Source organism: Carassius auratus, chromosome 19 (assembly GCF_003368295.1).
Source record: "Carassius auratus strain Wakin chromosome 19, ASM336829v1, whole genome shotgun sequence".
Lineage (NCBI taxonomy): Eukaryota > Metazoa > Chordata > Actinopteri > Cypriniformes > Cyprinidae > Carassius > Carassius auratus.
In genome coordinates, this window is record NC_039261.1 from 24789682 (window position 1) to 24813077 (window position 23396).

A 23396-nucleotide genomic window follows, 5' to 3' on the forward strand; every position below is an offset into this window, starting at 1 on the left:
ACTCTTCCACATTCAATACTACGACTGAGGTCCCCTTGAGCAAGGCACTGAACCCCCAACTGCTCCCTGGGTGATATTACATTTCTTGATACAAAGGTCAAAAGAAGGGAAACAGGGTTAAGATCTTCATTATATACACAGACAGAAATACACTCTAACATGCAAAAAAAAAGTTTCTCTGAAATGCTTCATATCAACCTTGTCCTGTAAATCTAACTTCAACTGCTTTTAAAATAAAAGTTAATTGATTTGGCTGAAATATGAATTTTATCACAAATCAATGTGGAAATAGCTCAAAATTGTTATGGCGACATATACAAGTTTGTTTTCAAGTGTAAATGTTCATGTGATGCTGTTACAGTTAGAGTTCTCCGTCGTGTCAGATTTTCTCAGTAGATTACAGGGTAAAACTATTTTAGTACAAGAGTATTTTGAAAGACAGATATTCACCATTTGCTTCTTTCTGTGAGGTTTCTTTATTTGTAAATAATCCAAAAAAACAACAACATTACAACCCAAAGGCAACCAATATACAAAGACATTAATGTATCTCATATTAGATTATTAAGAAAAAAGAAAAAATTGTATTGTACTGCTCAGATATTCATATAAATGTTTATTTGTATAGATTTATCATCTAAATCATTTAAAACAAATAAAGAAACTATAAGCTGAAACCCCCATTAATCCCAGACCATGAATAAAACACAAAGCCTACAAGTTGATAGTTTAATATAGTTGATGTAAAATTATCCAATCTGTTATCCACTTTTTAGATTGAGAGACATGCTGTTTAACACAGGTGTTTGACATTGACTGTATACACAGACAACAGTCACAAAAAACAATCATTTATTTTTTGAGACATCAATTATTAGCATATAAATCAATCTTTCACAAATCAATCAACCATAAAAACCACGAGACAGATCAATCCAATCACAGAAATTTGTGATATTGTGCTGTGCTGTGTGTGTTTGTGTGTGTGTGTGTGTTTATGTGCAGCTCTGTAAGCAAGATGGAGAGCAGGATATGCATCATTCAACTTCATCTCTCCCACAATTCTGGTCTCCTAAAATGCCAGAACAAACATATTACTTTCATTCATTTCACATTATTGAATTGTACTGATTAATGGAAAGACACCTACATCTTCATGCATGTGGATCTGTATGAGCTGAGCTGTTAGAACCATCATCAGAGGCTACAACAGAAAACAATATTACAGTACAGGACTGTTTAGATGGTGGCACAGCACAGAGGCCATTTTTTTATTTATAATGTCATATTTATTAGTAAAGAGAAGTTGTAGGATGAAAACTTCTATTTAGGTTGACGATATAATTTGACATTATCAAAACATTACATTACAAATGTAATTATATAATGAAGATACCAATATTAACCACATTATGCCCATTTGCAGAACCCATCTTGATACATTTACATGATTTGTGACTGAGGAACTTACCGTTGACAGGTTTAAAGCCTGAAACATAACCAGAGAGAGTAAATTAAGTAATTACACCAAACAACAAAAACATCAACAAAATCCACTGAAAAAAATGGGATACGCTATTACAACATAGCATATAACTTTTCTTTTTATATATAAACAATAAAATTGTACATTAGCAAAATTAAGATTAAACTCAAGGCAGCACGCAAACAAGTTTAATTACAAAATAGTTTCACATCATTTAATCCTTTTTTCTATGTTAAGATTCTGTATAGCCTTAAGTAAAAAAAAAAAAAAAAAAATGAACAGACATTTTGTGGACATCTGTGGACATCCTGTCATATGATCTATACACACCTTTTTTCTTCTGATACACCATATACGAAGCAACAGCAATGACAACCAACAGAACCACAGCAGCAACAGCACCAACAATGATGCCAATGGGAACAGACTCTATTGTTTGATCAGAAGAAGACAACAGATTAGTAAAAAAAGTGTCTAATAATGTTACTAATCAGTACTAATTTAGAGAAATGCAAAGACAAACAGCATCTGTTTGTAATATCTGCAGTAAACAAAATGATTTACATAAGCATTCTATGGATGTGTTGTATAAGCCAAGTTATGATTTGTTTTGTTTATTGTTTGTTGATTGCTCCCTATTAGCAGATCGAGCTGATAAATAGAGCAAGCCATGCATTGGGGTGTGACTAGGTGATATACAATCTTTGGATCACACGCGCACACACACTTCTTTAAAAAGTAATGTTAGGGATTTTTTTATTCTTTATTTTTCAATAAACATCCTTATTTATAAATCATTAGACTTTTTTTCTTCTTTTTTTTCCAAAGCTAATCCCAATTCCAAGGTGGTTAATCACAGGAGGGAATACATGCACTTACCATTGTTTGTCCTGATCTCATTTGCTCTCTTGGTTTTGCCCTGGTGCTCCACCACACAGTTGAACTGGTTGTTCTTCCACTCTTCAGGTGTAACTTTGAGTTCACTTGTCTTCTGAAAGGTCCCGTCCTCATTAGGAAGAAGTTCACCAACCTCCACATCCTCATGATGCTCCTGGTCATTCTTCATCCAGGAGATTGTTACTCCACTGGGATAAAATCCTGTAGCATGACACACTACTGGAGATGAGGAAGACTTCTGCAGCAGAGACACCTGAGGAGAGACTGAAGAGAGAGAGAGAGAGAGAGAGAGAGAGCTAAATACTAGCACTATAATTGGCTGTTAGAGGTGCTGCTCAAACTCACATGTCTTTGTTCCAATAAGGCACTTTGCAAGGGGAGCAAATATTTCCACTGATATTTATGCAAAATGATCACCTGGAGTTAAGTGCCTTGCTCTAGGACACAAGGTTTATCAACCTTACAGTCAGCAGCTCTTGGGGTGGTTGCAACAAACCCCTTAATTTAAGGAAACCCTTATTGATGATAAGATCATTAAAGGTATAAAGGTTTTCTTAACATAAAGGGTTTGTTCCAGGTCACTGAGCTTTATCAAGTACAACACCTACATCTCAGCACTTTCTTATATTTTCCTGCTAGTTCTCCTTAAGATTAATCACTTATGTTGTACCATTCCTAATTTGTAAATTGTTTTGGATACATATCTGCTAAATTAATAAATACAATCGTAGAATCTTTGCTCAAAACTTAATTCTCTGATTACCCTCTCCTGGCTCAAATGTGCTATGATCTTATCCTGTATAGTTGAACAGAAAGTGTTGTGAAGAGTATCGCTAAATCTGTATGGAATTTATGCTGTAAGATTGCTATTAGTACTTGCTAAAACTGGGAGCATTGTAGGAAGTCAGTACCATGCAATTTATTCCTATGTGTTTAGACTGCGCGCAGTTAAGACTTGTTGATTTAAACTTTTCTTTTTGTCAGGTAAGCGTTGTTTACTATTTTGGCCTTTCCCCTGCTCTCCTGAAGCCTTTTACTGTTGTTCATTTCTCTTTTTTGACTGTATATAAATAACTATAAATAAACTACTGTAATTATGTTTATTCTGACTTAATTATAGTTTGAGCATTGTATTCCAAGAGTCTATGTATTTTTAAAGTGTAAAGAGCAGGAGCAGTACTCCATGGCTCTCCTAACCTAGCCTGGGGCAATATAACACATTAAAAGTGAGCAAATATATTAGTAATGAGTCCCCAAATGAGACGTTTTTTTTTTTTTTTTTTTTAAATAATGACTTCATGTGCACAAGAAATGTAAACGAAAATATGTAGGCTTTATGGCTCACTTTCTGGATAAGATCTGCTGTACCTGTTTTCTCCAGGCTGCTCTTTCCATACTGCACATACTTCTGCAGCCACTCAATGCACACACTGCTGAAGTAATTTTTGTCATTCTCAAGAAGGGCTTTGTCATCATTCCATTTCTGTAGAGTTGGGATTGCTTGATATACTGGGGAAATATATCTCATCTCCTTCAAATCGAAATACACAAAGTCCTTTCCATCATAAGCATCCTGGTAGAGCCCATTTGTTGCTCCAGTCTGATCATCCCACTCACAGCCGTACATCTCCTGGATTGTGTGCACACCTGAAGAACAGAGACAGATTTAATTTGTCTGTCTGAAAAATAAGTTCATAAAGCCAGAATAAAAAACATAATTCAGTCAGAAAGTCTCAATAAGAGAGGATTCAGAATAAAATTAATCTGAACACATTTTGGTATTTTGTTCTCATCCATGTACAGTGAGACATTAGATACAAGATGAAGAGTGTGATTTTGTAATATAACAAAGAGGTTCTGTGTATACACATGCCCTGGTGGTGGTGGTGGGGGGCAGTCCCCCTTGATGAGCATCCCTTTAACTCTGTTCCATTATATTCCCATCTGACACCCCTGTACATGCATAAGTTAACTTTGTTTAACAGAGCTGTGTTTGGCCTTTTCTATATCAAGGTTAATACCTGTGATCAGGCTTTGTGAAGATACACATTTCTATAACACAATATCAGCTAAAATCTCTATTAGTACTCTATTATCAAAAACACTGGTTACATCCAGTCTACTATAGGTTGTTTTGCAAATACAAATTATTGTGATTTACCAAACTTTTTTTTTTTTAATTAGACACAATGGTCCTAAATTATGAAAACTGAAAATAACAAATTATTCAATTTTCACATATACACATACAATATTTACAAAAGAATATACCAGTTTTTCCCAACCCTGTTCCTTGAGGTACAGCAACAATACACATTTTGGATGTCTACCTTTTTTGACCCATACATATCAGGTCTTGGAGTCTCTACTTAGAAGCTGATGAGCTGGTATTTGTAAAGGGAGCATTAAAAAATCTGGTGTGCCTTCAGGAACTGGGTTGGGAAACACTAGGACATTCAGAGTATGTGCCACTCACAATAAAGGTTGTGCCCATTCTCTGTTCATTCTTTAAAAAAAAAAAAATAATAATTAAGAACAAAACAAAATAACTTAATTTTGGAAATTATATATTTTTTGGTTTCATGAAACAACTACTGTTTTCTCCCAGCAAGGCTTCCAAACCATCTTCCATAACATATCATAATACATAATGACTGAGACTCAACACACAGGCCTAAACATGCTTCCCAACATGTTAAAAAGCTAACCATTTTTAATGTGTGGCACTGCAGGGAACTGTGCCCAGGCCTTGGCCACGTTGTGACAATCTCATGAAGCTGGTAACTAGAAGGAAGAACAGCTTTAATAGTGAATTTGAACTAAATTATATGCTAGTCAGAATGTGTAACTCAAGTTATATAATGATGTTAAATAGTAATAATTTTGCCGTAACAACCAGTTATCAGTATACTTATACAGGTTCTCACAAGGATCGTTTCCAAATTATATTTTAAGTTGAGGAACCTTTGAAATCTATGTTTGACATGTTAAAAGCTGTGAGAAACTGTGGTTTTAAATACAATCATGAAATATTGACCACACAGGCCTACTAAATGAGATTGCAGATTTCATAGCAGAACACATAGAAGACCACAAGCTATCTTGATGGTTTTTTGTTTGTTTGTTTTTTGATAAGCAAGAAAGAAAAACTGCAGCAATAGTCTTTTTGTTCATCCGTTTATTCATTATTAATTATATTTTATTTAATCATATAGACTTTATTATTTACATGATAGGCACATAGTCAAAAATAATCTATCCTTTATTTAATTTTATATAATTAAATTTAGGCTAATTTTGTTTTATGTTGGTTTGTTTCTCTTCAGTAGGCTGAAATATCTTTAGCAGATTTTTTGCTGAGCCTACATTCAATACGTGTAAAACACTTTTACTTGAATGGTATTGGTGACTTGTTACATGTAATGGAGTAATTTTCACTGTAAGTATCTCTGCTTTTACTTAAGTATAGTTTTCAGGCCCTCTTTACACCTCTGCATAGTTGTACAGTATGTCCACATACACACAATTACTATGATCTTTATAGAGGATCAGCTGATAATCAAAAGTTCTAACTATGGAGACATGTTCTTTTGCATCAGATGTTTTTTTGTTTCGACCTTCATTGCTGTTGTGTCTTTTCTCACAATAAACTTGCACACATCATGATGGTAACCCTTATGAAAAAGAAGTTTATTCAAGAGTGCTATTAGTATATTTCTTTTAGACTAAAAAATAGGAAAGTATGCTTTTAATTTACTTTTTATGTACTTCTCAGAAATATACTTAAAATACCATTTAAGTATGCTTGCTTGACTTATACCTACAAAAAGTCTAAATATATTTGAGGTATACTTGTGCTTCTAGAATCAGTGTTTTTATTGTTATACAGTAGAGGGCGCTAGTACACATTTTCTGTACAGAATTTCCAAGAAAACACAAGTGAAGAAGAAAAAAAAGAAAAACCAGATACTAACACATGTAAGACGATCATCTGACATGAAACAGCATCAAAACTGTAACGTTATGGAATAAAATATCAGCCGATGAGGAGTTAATAATAATAACTGTCAAGCTTTGGGGTGTTGATCGACTCCATCTACCTTTTGATTATCATTCTGCATCCAATTAATAGTGTTTTTTTAGCTTTTTGTTCAGAATGTTATTCCTTTATTTTTTCTTAAAAAAGAATGCATGAAGCTAGAACAAAATGTTTTTGTTCACAAGCAGATAACCTGTTCTTTCTTTGGATGTTGTGTATGTTCAGATATTCATAGAACAAAATATATACAAATTAAAACTTAAATAGGGACATAGTAATATACCTAAAGTAAGATGCAGAGTTCACTTAAAGAAAACATATGAGTACACTTGCAGTATAACTAGCTCAACTGGTAGAGCATTGCGTTAACAGCTCAAGGTTGTGGGTTTGATTCCCAGGGAGCACATGTAGTCTGAATGCAATGTAAGTCGCTTTGAATAAAATCGTCTGATAAATTTTTATTAATTTTTTTTTATGCATAAATGTATATTTTATAAAACTACTAGACTAGTAGTTTACTGAGACTATACTTCAAAGTGTACAAAGTATTTAATTGGTAAACTATCAGTAAACCTATAAGTTTACTTTTAGTATAATTGCAGTACAAACTACAAACATAGAGGTAAACTAGTTGTGTACTCAAAGTTTGCTATTACTTCACATATACTTAAAAGTATACTTTTATATACTAGAAAGTGGGCCAATTTAGTCCCAAGGAGTATTGAAACAGTGCACTTACAAGTATACTACTAGAACACTGGTATATGTATACTTGCTACATAGTATACTTAAAATATCCTTGAACTTTACTTAAGTATACTTAATAAAATAAACTTAAGGTATACTACTTTTGGGTAAGGGAACCTGTGGAGTCTCATGTGACATATGAACTAAATGCTATTAAATTCTCCCTCCCGAGAATCAGAGCAAACATCTTGTCAAGCACCTTGATCTGTCCCGATGTTTGGCGGGGATTATCTGGTATTGTGCAGCGTTCACAGATCGAATCTCGCACCTTCCCATCTAATCGCACACAAATCGGGGCAGCCCCGATTATTATCAAACATGTTTGATATTTAGGATTTAAATCGGGATGATGATGGCTATATGATTACGTCAGTACTTTCACAGCCAATGCGCAAAACCGCAAAACAGCTGATGTGCGGCTTCGTTGGATAGTGGAGATAGAGGAGATAACTGTTTCTTGAAATTTTGCAGTGACACAAGTGTCTGTATAATGTATCGGAAACACATTACAACAGTAAGGAGAAAGAGAAGTGCTGGAGTGAAATCGCCTCAGTATGAATGCACCGGGTGAGTGCACAAAGCTAGCACGCTTAAAAAAAATTAATAAATTCAGTGACGATCTGCTGCGTGAGATCACGTGAGGCACTCCCTCTGGCATGATAATCTTAATAATATCTTGCAGTGTGTGATGTGCCACGATGTTTAAATCTTGCAGTGTGTGCATTTAATATTTGAGGGAAGATAATCTGCAAAGATTCAACTCATGTGTCTTGCTGCAACCAGATTTCAAAATCGGTTATGATTTTAAAACTCCTGTAGCGTGAACCTGGCTTAAATGACTTCATTACAGTGTGTTAGATATCATTCAGAAATCAAAGCTCTTCAGGACATCTGAGAGTGTTGTACAGTTGGGACAGTGAAGAGAGTGTCTCTCTACCATTAGCTCTTATTGATTTACACTGCAGACGTGTGTATTTCACAATCATTTTAACATTTGTTTTTACTGCTAATAAACATAACTTCAGCATTAAGTAATGTACAACAAACTGTCATTTGTTAATCTCATGTGAATCATAGTGGAGCTTCAGGAGTGTCCAGCTGGAATTTGAACTTCAGTATGAAAGATATCAGAGTCACATTAATGCTGTGATCTGTCTCTGTCTGTCTATGGGGTTCTGTCTCACTACATTAGAGTCTGCATCCTCCACTGAGTGGCTCACACATCTCTACAGCTTCAGCCTTCAGCTGCTGGATATTTACTCTCTGAACGAGAGAGAGAAGGCAGCTTTGTGTGTTTGGTCTTCAACTTGAGGATCAAGCGTCTCGAGAAGCACAGAAGAAGCTGAGATCATTCAGCAGCCGTCAGTCCTCAGAGAAACACACTATAAACTACTGAATCACGTCTGATCAGAAACATCTTTGTGAGAGGGGTTTCAGGTTTTGAGGCCCTCTATAAAAGCAACAGAAATGGCTTGCGAATTGAGAATCGATCTTCTTAAACTGATCATTGTCAGCTGAACATGATCTGCTGTGGTGGAGGATGATGGACAGATCATCAAGAAACTTATGTTTCTTGAGAAAGCAGTTTAAAAAGTATGAAGTTTAAAGAAGTTTTACATTTGAATCACTTTTAAAAGCTTGGTGTTTGAACACCTGAAATGTAACTTTGATTTATTTTCAGTAAAATCAATTTCATATAGTAAAATATATTTCTGTTCAATAATATTTTATTTTTTATTTTGAGAGTATTGCATGGTACTTATTAATATCTATCCAATTTAGTTTTTTACTAAAGAAGAACTAGATTAAAAAGATGTTGAAAGACAAACTTTATGTTACTTGTATAAGCAGTTTAAAAAGTGTGAACTGACTGCTGTGAAATAACACAAAGTCAATAAACAGAAAACATGATTTCTATTGTGATGTGGTCTGATGAACGATCAATCAGTGCACACAGTGTGATCTGACTCACGAATCAACGACTCGTATGAATCAGTTTGAGTGAATCACTCACTGAATGAATCATCAGAGCAGCTGTCATGTGATTCTCATCTCGTCCAATCAAACTGAAGCATGAACTGTTTCTGTGTTGTGTGTGTTTCAGGTTTGTGTGAGTCAAATCAGTATAAAGTTACTGAATAGTTGTTTAAACACACATTAGGAAGATCATTCTTTCATAATAACTGATAATTTAATTGAAAAAGAAATGTTGTCAAAAGCAGTATTGATTATGTGTAATATTTAGGATCAATTATTCTTCAAGTACTTAACGAATAATTAATGAATCAGTTCATGAACTGGATCCTTAAACTCTTTATGATTCCTGTCTTTACTCATCTTTTATTTGACATCTAAACTGATCCAGATGTTTCTATACAAAGTTATGAATTAAACTTGTGCACAAAACTGAAATATCACATAAAACATCTGCGAATAAAGCATCCAGCGAGCAGAAGAGAACAAAATCATCACTTCCTGATTAACTTGAGCTGAATATCATCAAGAAAACATTAATTTCTGCATCAGAGTAAAGCACACATTATATAATCACTTCTGAACACAATAAACCACGAGCTTCAGACGAAACGCAGTCATGTCTCTTATTTTCAGTTCTGTGAGTTAATTACAACAAAGCTCTTTGACGAGACTTTGCTCAAACATTTGAGAAAGACAAAACTAATGTTTCAGATCAGATCCAGTTAAGCGTCTCGTCACAAAGCCTTGCGTCATTTCCGGAGCACATTGAGGAGTTTATTTGGTAAATAAAAAGTAGTTTATGTATGTTTTCTTACCGTATAAGAAATTTATCCGACTGAATTGAGTGCATATGTTTTTATTATGCACATATTTATAATTTATGCGCATCTTGGCGTTTCCATCCAGTGTTTTTTTAATGCGATATTCATATAGAAATCGGTGGCTGTAAACATATAAAGCACATTTTCCGGTCAGCAGAGAGCAGGATCTCTGAAGTGAGCCTGATATTAAAATCAAACCCAATCTGCATCTGACTGATCTCAGAGCAGAACGAGATGAAGTTCATCAAGATCAACTCTGAAGCTGCTTCAACCGAGTCTCGTCTGAAAGATTAATAGTTTAATATTTGATATTTCTGGAGCGTCTTCAGCAGAGAGACAGATGTGTGTCTGTTTACATTTGAATATTTTGACAGTTGAGTTTGAAAAGATTCAGTTGAGTTTGAACAGATGTTAATTCATGTCTCTGAGTCTCAGCAGAGTTTGTTCTCTGAGCCTCTGTTTGTTTCTGTGGAGTTCTTTATGAAAAGATTGAAGTTTGAACACCAGAAATTTAACTTTTTTAATTTTCAATAAAATCAATGTAATATATTTCTGTTCAATAATATTTTTTTATTTTGTGTATAGTGTTTTGAGAGAATTTCATGGTAGTAATTAATATTTTTGCAATAATTCTGATACATTTTTCCCATTGACATTTTTTTTAATATATTTTCATCTCATGTAAAGCATCTCTCTTCAAACATTTCTCTTCTTCTTCTCTGTTTCTGAAGCATAACCAGTTCATTTCTTACAAAGAAGAATGAGATTAAAAATATTGACAAACTTTGTTTCTTTAGAATCAGTTTAAAAAGTGTGAAGTTTGAAGTAGTTTTAAATTTAAATCGCTTTTAAAAGCTTGAAGTTTGAACACCTGAAATGTCACATTTTTTTCATTTTCTGTAAAATGAATGTTATATATTTTTGTTTGATAATATATTTTCTTTTTTATTTTGTATTTTGAGAGAATTTCATGGAATTAATAAATATTTATGCAAGAATAATGATAATTTTTTTTACCATTGAAAATAATAATACAAATTCTAATATTCTGATCTCATCTAAATCATCTCTTTTTTTCCATCTAAAAAAATAAAACAAAATTCCTAATATTGCCATCTCATCTGAAGCATCTCTGCTCACACAATTTTATTTTAAGTAAAGTCAATGTAATATATTTTTGTTTGATAATATTTTTAGTTTTTTTATTTGTATTTTCAGAGAATTTCATAGAACTAATTAATATTTATGCTATAATAATGATAATTTTTTTTACCATTGAAAATAATAATACAAATTCTAATATTCTGATCTCATCTAAATCATCTCTGTTCTCACATTTCTCTTCTTCTTCTCTGTTTCTGAAGCAGAAGCAGGTAATTTCTTACAAAAGAAGAACGAGATTAAACATATCATCAAGACAAACTTTGTTTCTTGAGAATCAGTTTAAAAATTGTGAAGTTTGAAGTCGTTTTAAATTTGAATCACTTTTAAAAGCTTGAAGTTTGAACACCTGAAATGTAATATGTTTTTTATTTTCAGTAAAATCAGTGTAATAAATTTTTGTTCAATAATATTTTTTCTTTTTTAATTTGTATTTTGAGAGAATTTTTTGGTACTGATTAATATTTACGCAAGAATAATTATCACTTTTTTCCCCATGAAAAAAAAAAAAACATTTTTCCTAATATTGTCATCTCATCTCATCTCCGATCACACATTTTTATTTTCAGTAAAATTAATTTAATATATTTTTGTTTGATAATATTTTTTCTTTTGAAATACATTTTTCCCCATTGAAAATATTTATAATAATACAAATTCTAATATTCTAATCTCATCTAAAGCAGATCTGTTCACACATTTAACTTCTTCTTTGTTTCTGAAGCAGTTCATTTCTCACAAAAGAAGAACGAGATTAAAAACATTATCAAGACAAACTTTGTTTCTTGAGAATCAGTTTAAAAAGAGTGAAGTTTGAAGTAGTTTTAAATTTGAACCGCTTTTAAAATCTTGAAGCTTAAACACCTGAAATCTAATAAAAATTTTATTTTCAGTAATATAAATGCAATACATTTTAGTTTGATAATATTTTTTCTTTTTTAATTGTGTATTTTGAGAGAATTTCATGCTACTAATATATATTTTACACAAGAATTGTGATCACTTTTTTCAATCGAAAATTCTTTTTTTTTTCTTCTAATATTTTAATCTCACCTGAAGCATCTCTACTCACATATTTTTATCTTCAGTAAAATCAGTGTAATATGCTTTTGTTCAGTGATATTTCTTTAATAACTATAATAATAGACTGTATAATATTGTCATCTCTAAAGCGTCTCTGTTCACTGGAGATGTGTCGAGATCTCGGGTCTGGAGAGAACCGGATGATTTGGTCAGAGTTCACATTCGAGCTGAACAATCAATGATTTAAAGATGATCTCAGTTCAATCAGCACGTGATCTTCTTCTGAATCACAAATCTTCATCTGTGTGTGTGACGAGGATCAGATCAGCGTCAGACGAGCGAGAAGCACGGTTCGTCTCAAACACACATCATTATTACTGTCTTACACACACATTTAAACAACAACTACTGGGAGAAAACATTACTGTGTGTGTGTGTGTGTGTGTGTGTGTGTGTGTGTGTGTTTGTATGTGTGTGTGTGTGTGTGTGTGTGAGTGTGTGTGTGTGTGTGTGTGTGTGTGAGAGTGTGTGTGTGTGTGTGTTTAAACAAGTGTTTGTCATTGAATCGTTCACTCAGAAGATTCAGAAGAGAAACGAATCTTTATCATTTCAGACGACGACTCCTTCATTCATTTCTCTTTTAAATCTAACTTTGTTTTTAAAGACTCAATGAACATTTTGTGAGAACCTCTAGTAAATCAGGTTATTTTGTTTAGTTTTCTAATCTTTTTTCTTCAGGATCGTGAGAAAATGGTTATCTCTAATTGATATATTTATATAAAACATGATTGTGGATTTATCCAGAATCGATCCGCTCTAGTTCACATGTGGTTTGTGCTGCACATCATTTAATTAAAATAGAGTTTCATTTCATAAATTACAAGTTGATTTAAAAAAGCACCTACATTTTTGCATTTTGTGTTTTTCAGTTGAATCAAAGACTATTTTTCTCTTTATTTTTCATCATTGAGGATTTCTTTAAGAATGTGTATAAATCTGGTCTGGTCTCGTTCTCGTGAGAGAAGCGTCTCGTTACACATTTCACTTCTTCTCTGTTTCTGAAGCAGAAGCAGTTCATTTCTCACAAAAGAAGAACAAGATTAAAAATATAAAAAGGCCAAACTTTATGTTTCTTGAGAATCTGTTCAAAAAGAGTGAAGTCTGAAGTTGTTTTAAATTTAAATAACTTTTAAAAGCTTGAAGATTGAACACCTGAAATTTAATACATTTTTTATTTTCAGTAATATAAATGCAATACATTTTAGTTTGATAATATTTTTTCTTTTTTAATTTTGTATTTTGAGAGAATTTCATGCAACTAATATATATTTTACACAAGAATTGTGATCACTTTTTTTCAATCGAAAATTATTTTTTTTCTTCTAATATTTTAATGTCATCTGAAGCATCTCTACTCACACATTTCTATTTTCAGTAAAATCAATGTAATATGCTTTTGTTCAATAATATCTTTTATTTAAAATGTTTAATTTTTAGATAATTTGATGGTAATAATTAATATTTACACAATAATTATTATAAGTTTTTCCCCATGGAAAATATTTATTATAATAAAACTTCTAATATTTAATCTCTAAATCATCTGTTCACACATTTCTCTTCTTCTCTGTTTTTGAAGCAGAAGCAGTTCATTTCTCACAAAAGAAGAACAAGATTAAAATATAAAAAGACCAGATTTCATGTTTCTTGAGAATCAGTTTAAAAAGCTGTAAAGTTTGAAATAGTTTTAAATTTGAATCGCTTTTAAAAGCTTGATGTTTGAACACCTGAAATTTTAATTATTTTTATTTTCAGTAAAATCAATGTAATAAATATTTGTTTGATAATATTTTTCTTTTTTAATTTTGTATTTTGAGAGAATTTCATGCTAATAATGAATATTTTACGCAATTATTTTGATCACTTTTTTCACATAAAAATGTTCTCCTTTTCTTCTAATATTTTAATCTATAGCATCTTTACGCACACATTTTTATCTTCAGTAAAATCAATGTAATAAGCTTTTGTTCAATAATATTTTTATATGACGGTAATAATTAATATTTACACAATAATTATGATACGTTATTCCCCATGAAAAATATTATATTTTTATAATATTATTATAATAAAAAATTCTAATATTCTGATCTCATCTAAATCATCTCTGTTCACACATTTCTCTTCTTCTTCTCTGTTTCTGAAGCAGAATCAGTTCATTTCTCACAAAAGAAGAATGAGATTAAAAAGATATTAAAAGACAAACTTCACGTTTCTTGAGAATCAGTTTAAAAGAGTGAAGTTTGAAGTCGTTTTACATTTGAATCGCTTTTAAAAGCTTGAAGTTTTATTAAACACTTGAAATGTAATTAATTTTTTTATTTTCAGTAATATCAATGTAAAATATTTTTGTTTGGTAATATTTTTTCTTTTTGTGTTTTAATAGAATTTCATGGTACCGATGAATATTTATACAATAATTATGATCAATTTATTTCCAACCGAAAAGAATACTTTAAGGACATTAAGGAGTTTATTTGGTAAAAGTGTTTCTATCGTAGTTTATGCTCATGTTTTCTTACGTAGAAGACATTTATCTGACTTAGTTGAGCGCATATGTTTTTATTATGCACATTTTTATAATTTCTGCTCACCCCAGTAACCATCTCTTCACTTTGCTGCTATCTGGTAAGTGCTTCTGTAGCCTGATGATAAAAACCCAGAGACTCAGGAGGAGTTTCTTCCTCAGGACATCAGGCTCCTAAACTCTAAACCAGCCTCTTAATATCTTCATGTCTTCACTTCATGTTCACTTGATCAGTAAGATCTTCATCATCCTCTACCTCACATAGAAACACTGACAGTGTCACCTGTTTGCTCTTGTACATCTCTGTGTATCTTAATATTTAAGACTACAGTTTACTTTCATGCACATTATTTCCGTTCTATATTTAATTCTACAGTATACATCTTTTTTTATATTTTATTCTTATATTTTTATTGTTTACTTTTTTTCTATCTTTTATAGCTATATTTATGTATATTTTCATCTGTGTTGTATTGTTAATAATTGCACTGTCCATAGAGCGGACCTGACTCATATTGACTGCTGGTTATAGATGCTCTTCATAACTGTGTATGTGACAAATACACATCTTGAATCTGAATCTTGAATCTTGGTGTTTCCATCCAGCGTTTTTTATGCGATATTCCAAAAATTCATATAAAAATCAATGAATGGAAACATATAAAGCACAGTTTTCTGGTCAGCAGAAAGAATATATATAAAATGAATAATATAACATTGAAAATAATAATAAAAGATGATAATATGTTTGTGGCGGTGGAGGTCTGCGACGGGAGAGAGAGAAGAGACGAACGGTGGTAAGTGGTTCAAGTGAGAAACACGTAACACCTGCTTCTCGTTTTAATGATTGACGTGGGGAAACGTTATTTAAGCCGCCCGAGGATCGTTGTTTTATGATTTTGTTTTTGTGTTTAAGAAATAATGAATCTTCCTCGAGCCTCAGTACGCCGACCTTCACCCACAAAGAGAACGTGAACTTTATTACAATATTCATCTCATCTGAATCATCTCTGTTCACACATTTCTCTTCTTTTTCTCTGTTTCTGAACCAGTTCATTTCTCACAAAAGAAGAACGAGATTAAAAAGATATTAAAAGACAAACTTTGTTTCTTGAGAATCAGTTTAAAAAGAGTGAAGTTTGAAGTAGTTTTACATTTGAATCGCTTTTAAAAGCTTGAAGTTGAACACCTGAAATGTAATTAATTTTTTATTTTCAGTAAAATCAGTGTAATACATTTTTGTTCAATAATATTTTTTCTTTTTTTAATTTGTATTTTGAGAGAATTTCTTGGTACTGATTAATATTTATGCAAGAATAATGATCACTTTTTTCCCAATGAAAAAAATACATTTATTTTCCTAATATTGTCATCTCATCTGAAGCATCTCTGATCACACATTTTTATTTTTATTAAAATCAATGTAATATATTTTTGTTTGATAATATTTTTTTCTTTTGAATTTTGTATTTTTAGAGAATTTCACGGTAATAATTAATATTTACGAAATAATAATCATACATTTTTCCCCATCGAAGATAATTATAATAATAAAAATGTTAATATTCTGATCTCATCTAATGCTGGGTCCACACTAAAAGATTTTTTACATCTTATAAGATTTTCAAACTGTGATAGACCACAAACATGAGGATAAAACATCCCAGATTTAAGCGTTTTGCTCCTGTAGTGTGTGTGTGTCATGATGTGATAAAGACAGCACACCACACACAAACTGATCTTCATCAAGAGTCTCACTGTGAACACAGGAAACCTCCTAAAATCTCGCAAGACTTCAGAATAATCATCGCGGACGCATTTGTGCTGCGTCATGACTGCTTCAGTCTTCCATCATTTCTCTTTCTGATTGATTATTGTTTCGTTTCCCATGATAATCTCCAGAGCGTGAGTGTGTTGTCCTCGGGGTTCCCCCACACTTCAGGATTTGATGGTAAATATTAAACATGTTGAATGATTGGTGATCGGGCGGCTCTGACGTTCTTCTGATCAGGTTCAGACACTTTTAACACTCCTCACACCGAGAGAACATCTGATCACATAATCTGGAGAAACATCAGGATAATCAGGACACAGCTGGGATTGATGGAAGGGAAATCAGCCCTAAATCTGCTGATTATCTTTAGGTGTGTATCCAGCAGAAATCATCTTTTCACACGTTTCCCTTCTTCTTTGTTTCTGAAGCAGAACCAGTTCATTTCTCACAAAAGAAGAACCAGATTAAAAAGAAATTAAAAGACAAACTTCACGTTTCTTGAGAATCAGTTTAAAAAGCCTGACGTCGTTTTAAATTTAAATCACTTTTAAAAGCTCGACATTTGAACACCTGAAATGTAAAAAATTTTTCATTTTCTGTAAAATAAATGTAATATATTTTTGTTTGATAATATATTTTCTCTTTTAATTTGTATTTTTAGAGAATTTCATGGAACTAATAAATATTTACGCAAGAATAATGATCACTTTTTCTTTCATCGAAAACAATAAATTTTTTTCTACAAATGTCATCTCATCTGAAGCATCTCTGCTCACAGATTTTTATTTTACGTAAAATCAATGTAATATATTTTTGTTTGATAATATTTTTTCTCTTGAATTTTGTATTTTTAGAGAACTTCACGGTAATAATTAATATTTACGAAATAATAATGATAAATTTTTCCCCATCGAAAATAATTATAATAATAACATTTATAATATTCTGATCTCATCTGAATCATCTCTGTTCACACATTTCTCTTCTTCTGTTTCTGAAGCAGAACCAGTTCATTTCTCACAAAATAAGAACGAGATTAATAAGATATTAAAAGACAAACTTTATGTTTCTTGAGAATCAGTTTAAAAAGAGTGAAGTTTGAAGTTATTTTAAATTTAAATCGCTTTTAAAAGCTTGAAGTTTGAACACCTGAAATGTAATACATTTTTTATTTTCAGTAATATAAATGCAATACTTTTTTTGTTCAATAATATTTTTTATTTTTTATTTTGTATTTTGAGAGAATTTCTTGGTACTGATTAATATTTACGTAAAAATAATGATCACTTTTTTCCCAATGAAAAAAATAAAAAGGTTTCCTAATATTGTCATCTCATCTGACGCATTTCTGATCTCACACATTTATTTTCAGTAAAATTAATGTAATATATTTATGTTTGATAATATATTTTCTTTTAAATTTTGTATTTTTAGAGAATTTCACATCAATAATTAATATTTACGAAATAATAATGATACATTTTTCCCCATCAAAAATAATTATAATAATACAATTTATAATATTCTGATCTCATCTGAATCATCTCTGTTCACACATTTCTCTTCTTCTTCTCTGTTTCTGAAGCAGAACCAGTTCATTTCTCGCAAAATAAGAACGAGATTAATAAGATATTAAAAGACAAACTTTATGTTTCTTGAGAATCAGTTTAAAAAGAGTGAAGTCTGAAGTCGTTTTAAATTTGAATCACTTTTAAATCTTGAAGTTTAAACACCTGAAAAGTAACTTTGGTTTATTGTCAGTAAAATCAATGTAATTTTTGTTTTTATTTTGTATTTTGAGAGTATTACATTGTACTAATTAATATTTATGCAATAATTATGACACATTTTTATGAAATATGAAAATAATATTTTCCTAATATTTTGATCTCATCTCAAGCATCTCTGTTCACACACTGAACGGTTTCTCTTCTGTTTCTTTGTTTTCAGCCAAAACTGAAACACAATGTTTGAGTCATAAATATATAAATATATAATATAAATATGACTAAATTGTAAAAGTGTCCCAGTGTGAAATATTAAAAATAGCACTACCTTACTGTACAATAAAAAAGACAAAAGTGAACATTTCTGTCCTTGTTTCTGTGAATATTAATGTTTATTTAACAAACACATCTGTAATACTGATAAAATAAAAAATAAAAGATATTGTAATGGTCGCTGTACTCCTAACTTTATATCATTAGTGTGTAATGTATATAAAAGTAAATGTAAAATAATCCAAACCTCTGGAGGTTTGTGCAGGTCACTGTGTGAAGAGATATTTCACTGTAAATTAAAACTAATGTCTTTATCTGTGAGTGAGGAGGTTTGTTACTAGTTTACCTGATGTGTGGTTGAAGCGGCCCTTTAGAGTCTGGAAGTCGACTTTGAAGCGCTGATGGTGGCTAATACGTTTCTGAGTCTCTCCGTCCCAGTAATCTGCTCCTACATTCTGTCTGATCCACTCAGTCTTCGGCACATCTTTCATTATCTTGCTGTCAAAGTAATCAAACTGCTGATCATCTACCTGACCGACCGCTGTGAACTCTGGGAAATCATTGACTCCAGACACACCAATGTGGAAATATCTCAGAGAGTGTGTTCCTGAAGAGAGACACAAACACAGAGACGTTCAGTCATCATCACATAAAGCACACTTTAAGAGTTACATCAACAGTGAAATTCACAATTAGCTATATTACAATAATTTATGCCATAACATGTGAAACAGTTACCGATATTACAATATTTAAATTAACTAACAAAAAAAAATGACACTGATGTAGAAAAGTACTGTGGCTTTAGTTGTTTATTGTCCGTGTTTATTATGATCATAATCCAGATCTTCATAATTTGCCACAAATGTTACACACAACAGTGATCTGTATTTAACAGGAATGTGTTATTGTTATTATCATATTATTTATTAGTGCAACAGATTCAGTCATGTGAAAGAAATGAAATGTAATACGTCAGATAATCACAGATTAGTGTGAAATATGAAGTAAATAAACTGGTGTTTATCCTGCTGTTCATTCAGCTTTAATCAATAACACACACACTTTCTCTCTCATACACACACACACACGGGATCTCAGATCAGTTATTGATTATTGATCTGTAGATTATTATCTGTCTGTCGTCTGATGATTATCTTCTTCATCTCTTCCAGTCCTCTCTTTACGAGTCTGAACGAGGACTGAACACTTGTATAACACACACTTCTCGTCTTTATTATCATTTCGTGGTAAATCTCTCGTTGTATTTAATAAAATCATCTGCCAAATATCAATGTAGATATGACAAGAAGCCATTTAGATTTATATTCATTCCCAGGATATGAACTCTAGATATCAGCAATTCAATTTCCACTGTAACAATGTTAATCCTTGATATCAACAATGAGGTCATCACTCGCAGAAACTGAATTCTTGATATCAAGCGATTACATTTCTACTAGTAAAAATATTATTCTTGACATCAAGATTTTATATCCTGGGAATGGCAATAGATAAGCTATTTTGACTTTTATTCATTCTCAGGATATAAATTATTGAAATCAAGAATTCATTGTCACTAGTTGAAATGTTAATTCTTCATATCTGTAATTATATTTCAACATGTTACATTTGTTATTTCTGAAATCTTAAAATGTATTTCTGATATCAACAACTAGGAGAGTAATTTCTGATATCTAAAATGACTTTTGTTACTAGTAAAAACCACATTCATGAAATCAGAAATTCAACTCACTAGTGACAATTTAATTATTGATATCAAGAACAGACATCAGTACTAGTAATCATGTGTTAACTGATATAAAGAAATAAAGGTTTTTACTAGTAAGGATTGTATTTCTGATATGTGAAATAGTAAAAAATCAATTATTTGATATCAACAATTAAATTGTAATGGCAGCCTGTGACATTTAATAAATGACAATTCAATTACAGATATCAAGAATTATATTTTTATTAGCTGAAATGTAATTCCTGATATCAATAATTAGACTTTTAACTAGTGTAAACTGAATTGTTGATATCAAGAATTCATAACCCATGAAGAAATTAAAGTCATGCTTGCCATAATGTAAATGTTTCGTGGTATTGTATCTCCATCTAGTTGCCAAAACAAAACACTGCAGTCAAAATTCCCTAAACCTGCGCCAAACTGTTTTTCTTTTCTTTTCTTCCCTGTTCTATGGGTCTTATGAAAAAATTAATAATTTAGATTTTTATTTTGTTGTGATGGGCCTGGTAAAACACATGACAAGACAATCAGAAAGCTATGAGGTTTATTCCTATTTAATATTAGACTAAAACAAGTAGCGCGTCATCAGTATCCGGGCAGAAAAACGCTTCTCAGGTCAGAAACGAAACTGATGTGATGCAGCGAACTAGCGCTCTAGAATATGGTTTAAGTTTTCAAACTCAAACCAATAAATATATTTGTTAGATACAAACGCTATAGGCTATAGCCTAGGCTATGTATTTATTTAGTTTATTACACGCGCATGTTTTATAATACACTGCAATACTCCGCATTATTTTAGGCTATTATTTAATATTGTTTAGTATTAACTATTATTATTGTTATTAGTAGTAGTAGTAGGCTATGGTTAAGTCAGTTTTTCTGAGCAAAGAATAATGTAATAAAAATATAACATGAATTGGATACGTTTATATGATCTTTAGAATATTAAAACATAAAAAAATACGAAACACGTTAAAAATCACGTCTCTGATAAAGTGTTACTAACACGAATCTTTGACTAAAATGGACTATATAGGTCTGTTTCAATATAACACATTAACTTTTAAAAAGCAGTCATAAAACAAATGGTAAATTATAGTTTATTAATAATAATTTGTTATAATAATAATAATAATAATAATCACTCACCAGCCGAGGCAAGATGAGCTCCGAGGAGCAAAAGCACTACATGCTGCATCATTTCTTTTGCCTGAGAAACAATTCCTTTCCGATAATCCTTCTAGAAAATGTAATTAAAATAAGTGATCCAGACACTTCGGCTGTCGATGTTGAACTGGTGATATGTTTCTGAGCCTCGCGCCTGATAAATAGTCTCTGAAATTCTAGCCAATAGCTTTTCTTGGCAAGTCTGACGTCACGAGTCACTATGAGTTATTTCCTTCACTAGGCTGATCATGAAAGTAAAAGACAAAATAGTAATTAAATGAACATGGAATCATGTGAGACATGTGCCTGTGTTAGAAAAGAATTTTTTTGTTTTCATCTTACACTGATGGAATCACTGAAATGCTTGAAAAATCAACTTTGTGATTTACTGTATGGTTGTATTAATAATAAACAATCATATAAATCTTACACTGTAGTTGTTGACAAATATTTGTAATTTCTGAGGATGTCTCTAAGAAAGGTTAACTGTAACATAAATCAAATGAATAATCTTGGAGAGTGGTGATCGGGACGAGTTTAAATACTGGTCTGGAACACAATCAGATTAAGAAATAAAGTACAGATGAAATCACTATCATGATCACCAGACTCTTGAAGAGATGACCAAACCTGTGCGTCTCTGTACAGAAACATAAAAGATTTATAGGACAAAATAGACTTTTGTGGTTTAAAAATTACCATTTCACTTCTGGATTATAATTTCATTTACAATAAATGACAAGACTGCTGTCATATATCAGTAAGAAGATTCTCATGTTTAAACTGATAACACTTACTCAAAGTCTCAATCAAAACCTTAATGCTGATCAGATGAGGAGGATGTGAACTTTCCCGTTTACTACATGAAATGAATATATATATATATATATATATATATATATATATATATATATATATATATATATATATATATATATATATATTTATATACATTATTATATTATAGTATTATGAACACAGACCAATATTATTGTTGTTGGTGTTAAATCACGCGCGCGCACACACACACACACACACACACACACTTTTTGATAACTTATATATATATATTTTTCTTGAGAAATAGGCAATAACAGATCTGTCCAGTAAACTGAAGAATGCAAGTTGTGCATGCAGATGACAGCATCAGTACTTTTGGTTTTTAATTTTTATGCTTACTTGCTCATCTGCTCTTACAGTATTTTTAATCAGTTAATAAATTACATCACATATTATTTTTGCATTACATATAACAAATAACATAAAGAGTGCTCAAACTAATTCACTTAAAAAAAATAGGAATGCTACAACATAAGCAAATCATCTAAAGACAGTAATGTGCTCCATATAAAGGGCTACAGTATGGTAGCAAAATAGCTTCATATACTGTGTGTGAAAGTACAACAGTAAACAGCAGAGAAACTCTTTTTTAAGCTGTTAATATAGTCATTAATTTTCAAAGAGCTGCTCTCAGTATTTTGTGGTGGAGTAGAAATAATGTACACTAAAACTAAACTCTTATAGGCCTTATGTGCTCTTATAAATGAAGTGACTAACATTTACTCTTCCCTCATCTTGAAAGATAAGCACTGATGAAGATTAGCTATGGATTAATATTAGCAGCAAACATGCAAATAAAAGTAGCTATTTAACTTGTTTACTAAGATTGTTCTCCAACCTGTATATTTGGGTAAGAGAAAGATCAAGGAAACATTCTTCAGTGTGATTTTGAACTTTTTTGACAAATCCTTCATCCTTCAAAGAGAAGTATAGATATACATTTTTCACACTTTAAAAACAAAATAATAAAGGCATGCACAAAATACATAATGAATAAAACTAAACAGACTGTACAGGTTCAGTTATCTGTTGTTACCACACTACAACAGACAGTAGGAGACGGTATTTCCCTGTGACCCGTGTCCTAAACTGAACTCTGTTCAGAGAAACCACGTGATCTC

At 31.5% G+C, this 23396-nt stretch overlaps 1 protein-coding gene across 2 annotated transcripts; it reads right to left on the reverse strand.

Moving 5' to 3' along the window:
* Window positions 1-464: 464 nt before the first annotated feature.
* On the reverse strand, window positions 465-21561 carry LOC113119916 (major histocompatibility complex class I-related gene protein). Of its 2 annotated transcripts, XM_026289650.1 has the most exons (8): window positions 21418-21560; window positions 18859-19119; window positions 3752-4030; window positions 2366-2647; window positions 1817-1915; window positions 1472-1489; window positions 1151-1204; window positions 465-1072 (listed from the first exon to the last, which is right to left on the reverse strand). In XM_026289650.1, exons 1-7 carry the CDS (start codon window positions 21467-21469, stop codon window positions 1155-1157), a joined length of 1041 nt encoding a protein of 346 aa, XP_026145435.1. In that variant the 5' UTR covers window positions 21470-21560; the 3' UTR covers window positions 465-1072; window positions 1151-1154. The 2 variants fall into 2 exon arrangements, with proteins under 2 accessions (XP_026145435.1, XP_026145436.1); XM_026289651.1 differs by lacking the exons at window positions 465-1072; window positions 1151-1204 and having other exon boundaries at window positions 1472-1491; window positions 1818-1915; window positions 21418-21561.
* Window positions 21562-23396: the final 1835 nt, after the last annotated feature.

Excerpts from the sequence above, each read along its gene's own strand:
- LOC113119916 (XM_026289650.1), bottom strand. The coding sequence starts at position 21,469 with ATGATGCAGCATGTAGTGCTTTTGCTCCTCGGAGCTCATCTTGCCTCG. Across the intron at positions 19,120-21,417 it reads AGCTCATCTTGCCTCGGCTG|GAACACACTCTCTGAGATAT; the intron begins GTGAGTGATTAT and ends GTCTCTCTTCAG. Across the intron at positions 4,031-18,858 it reads CCGCTTCAACCACACATCAG|GTGTGCACACAATCCAGGAG; the intron begins GTAAACTAGTAA and ends TCTGTTCTTCAG.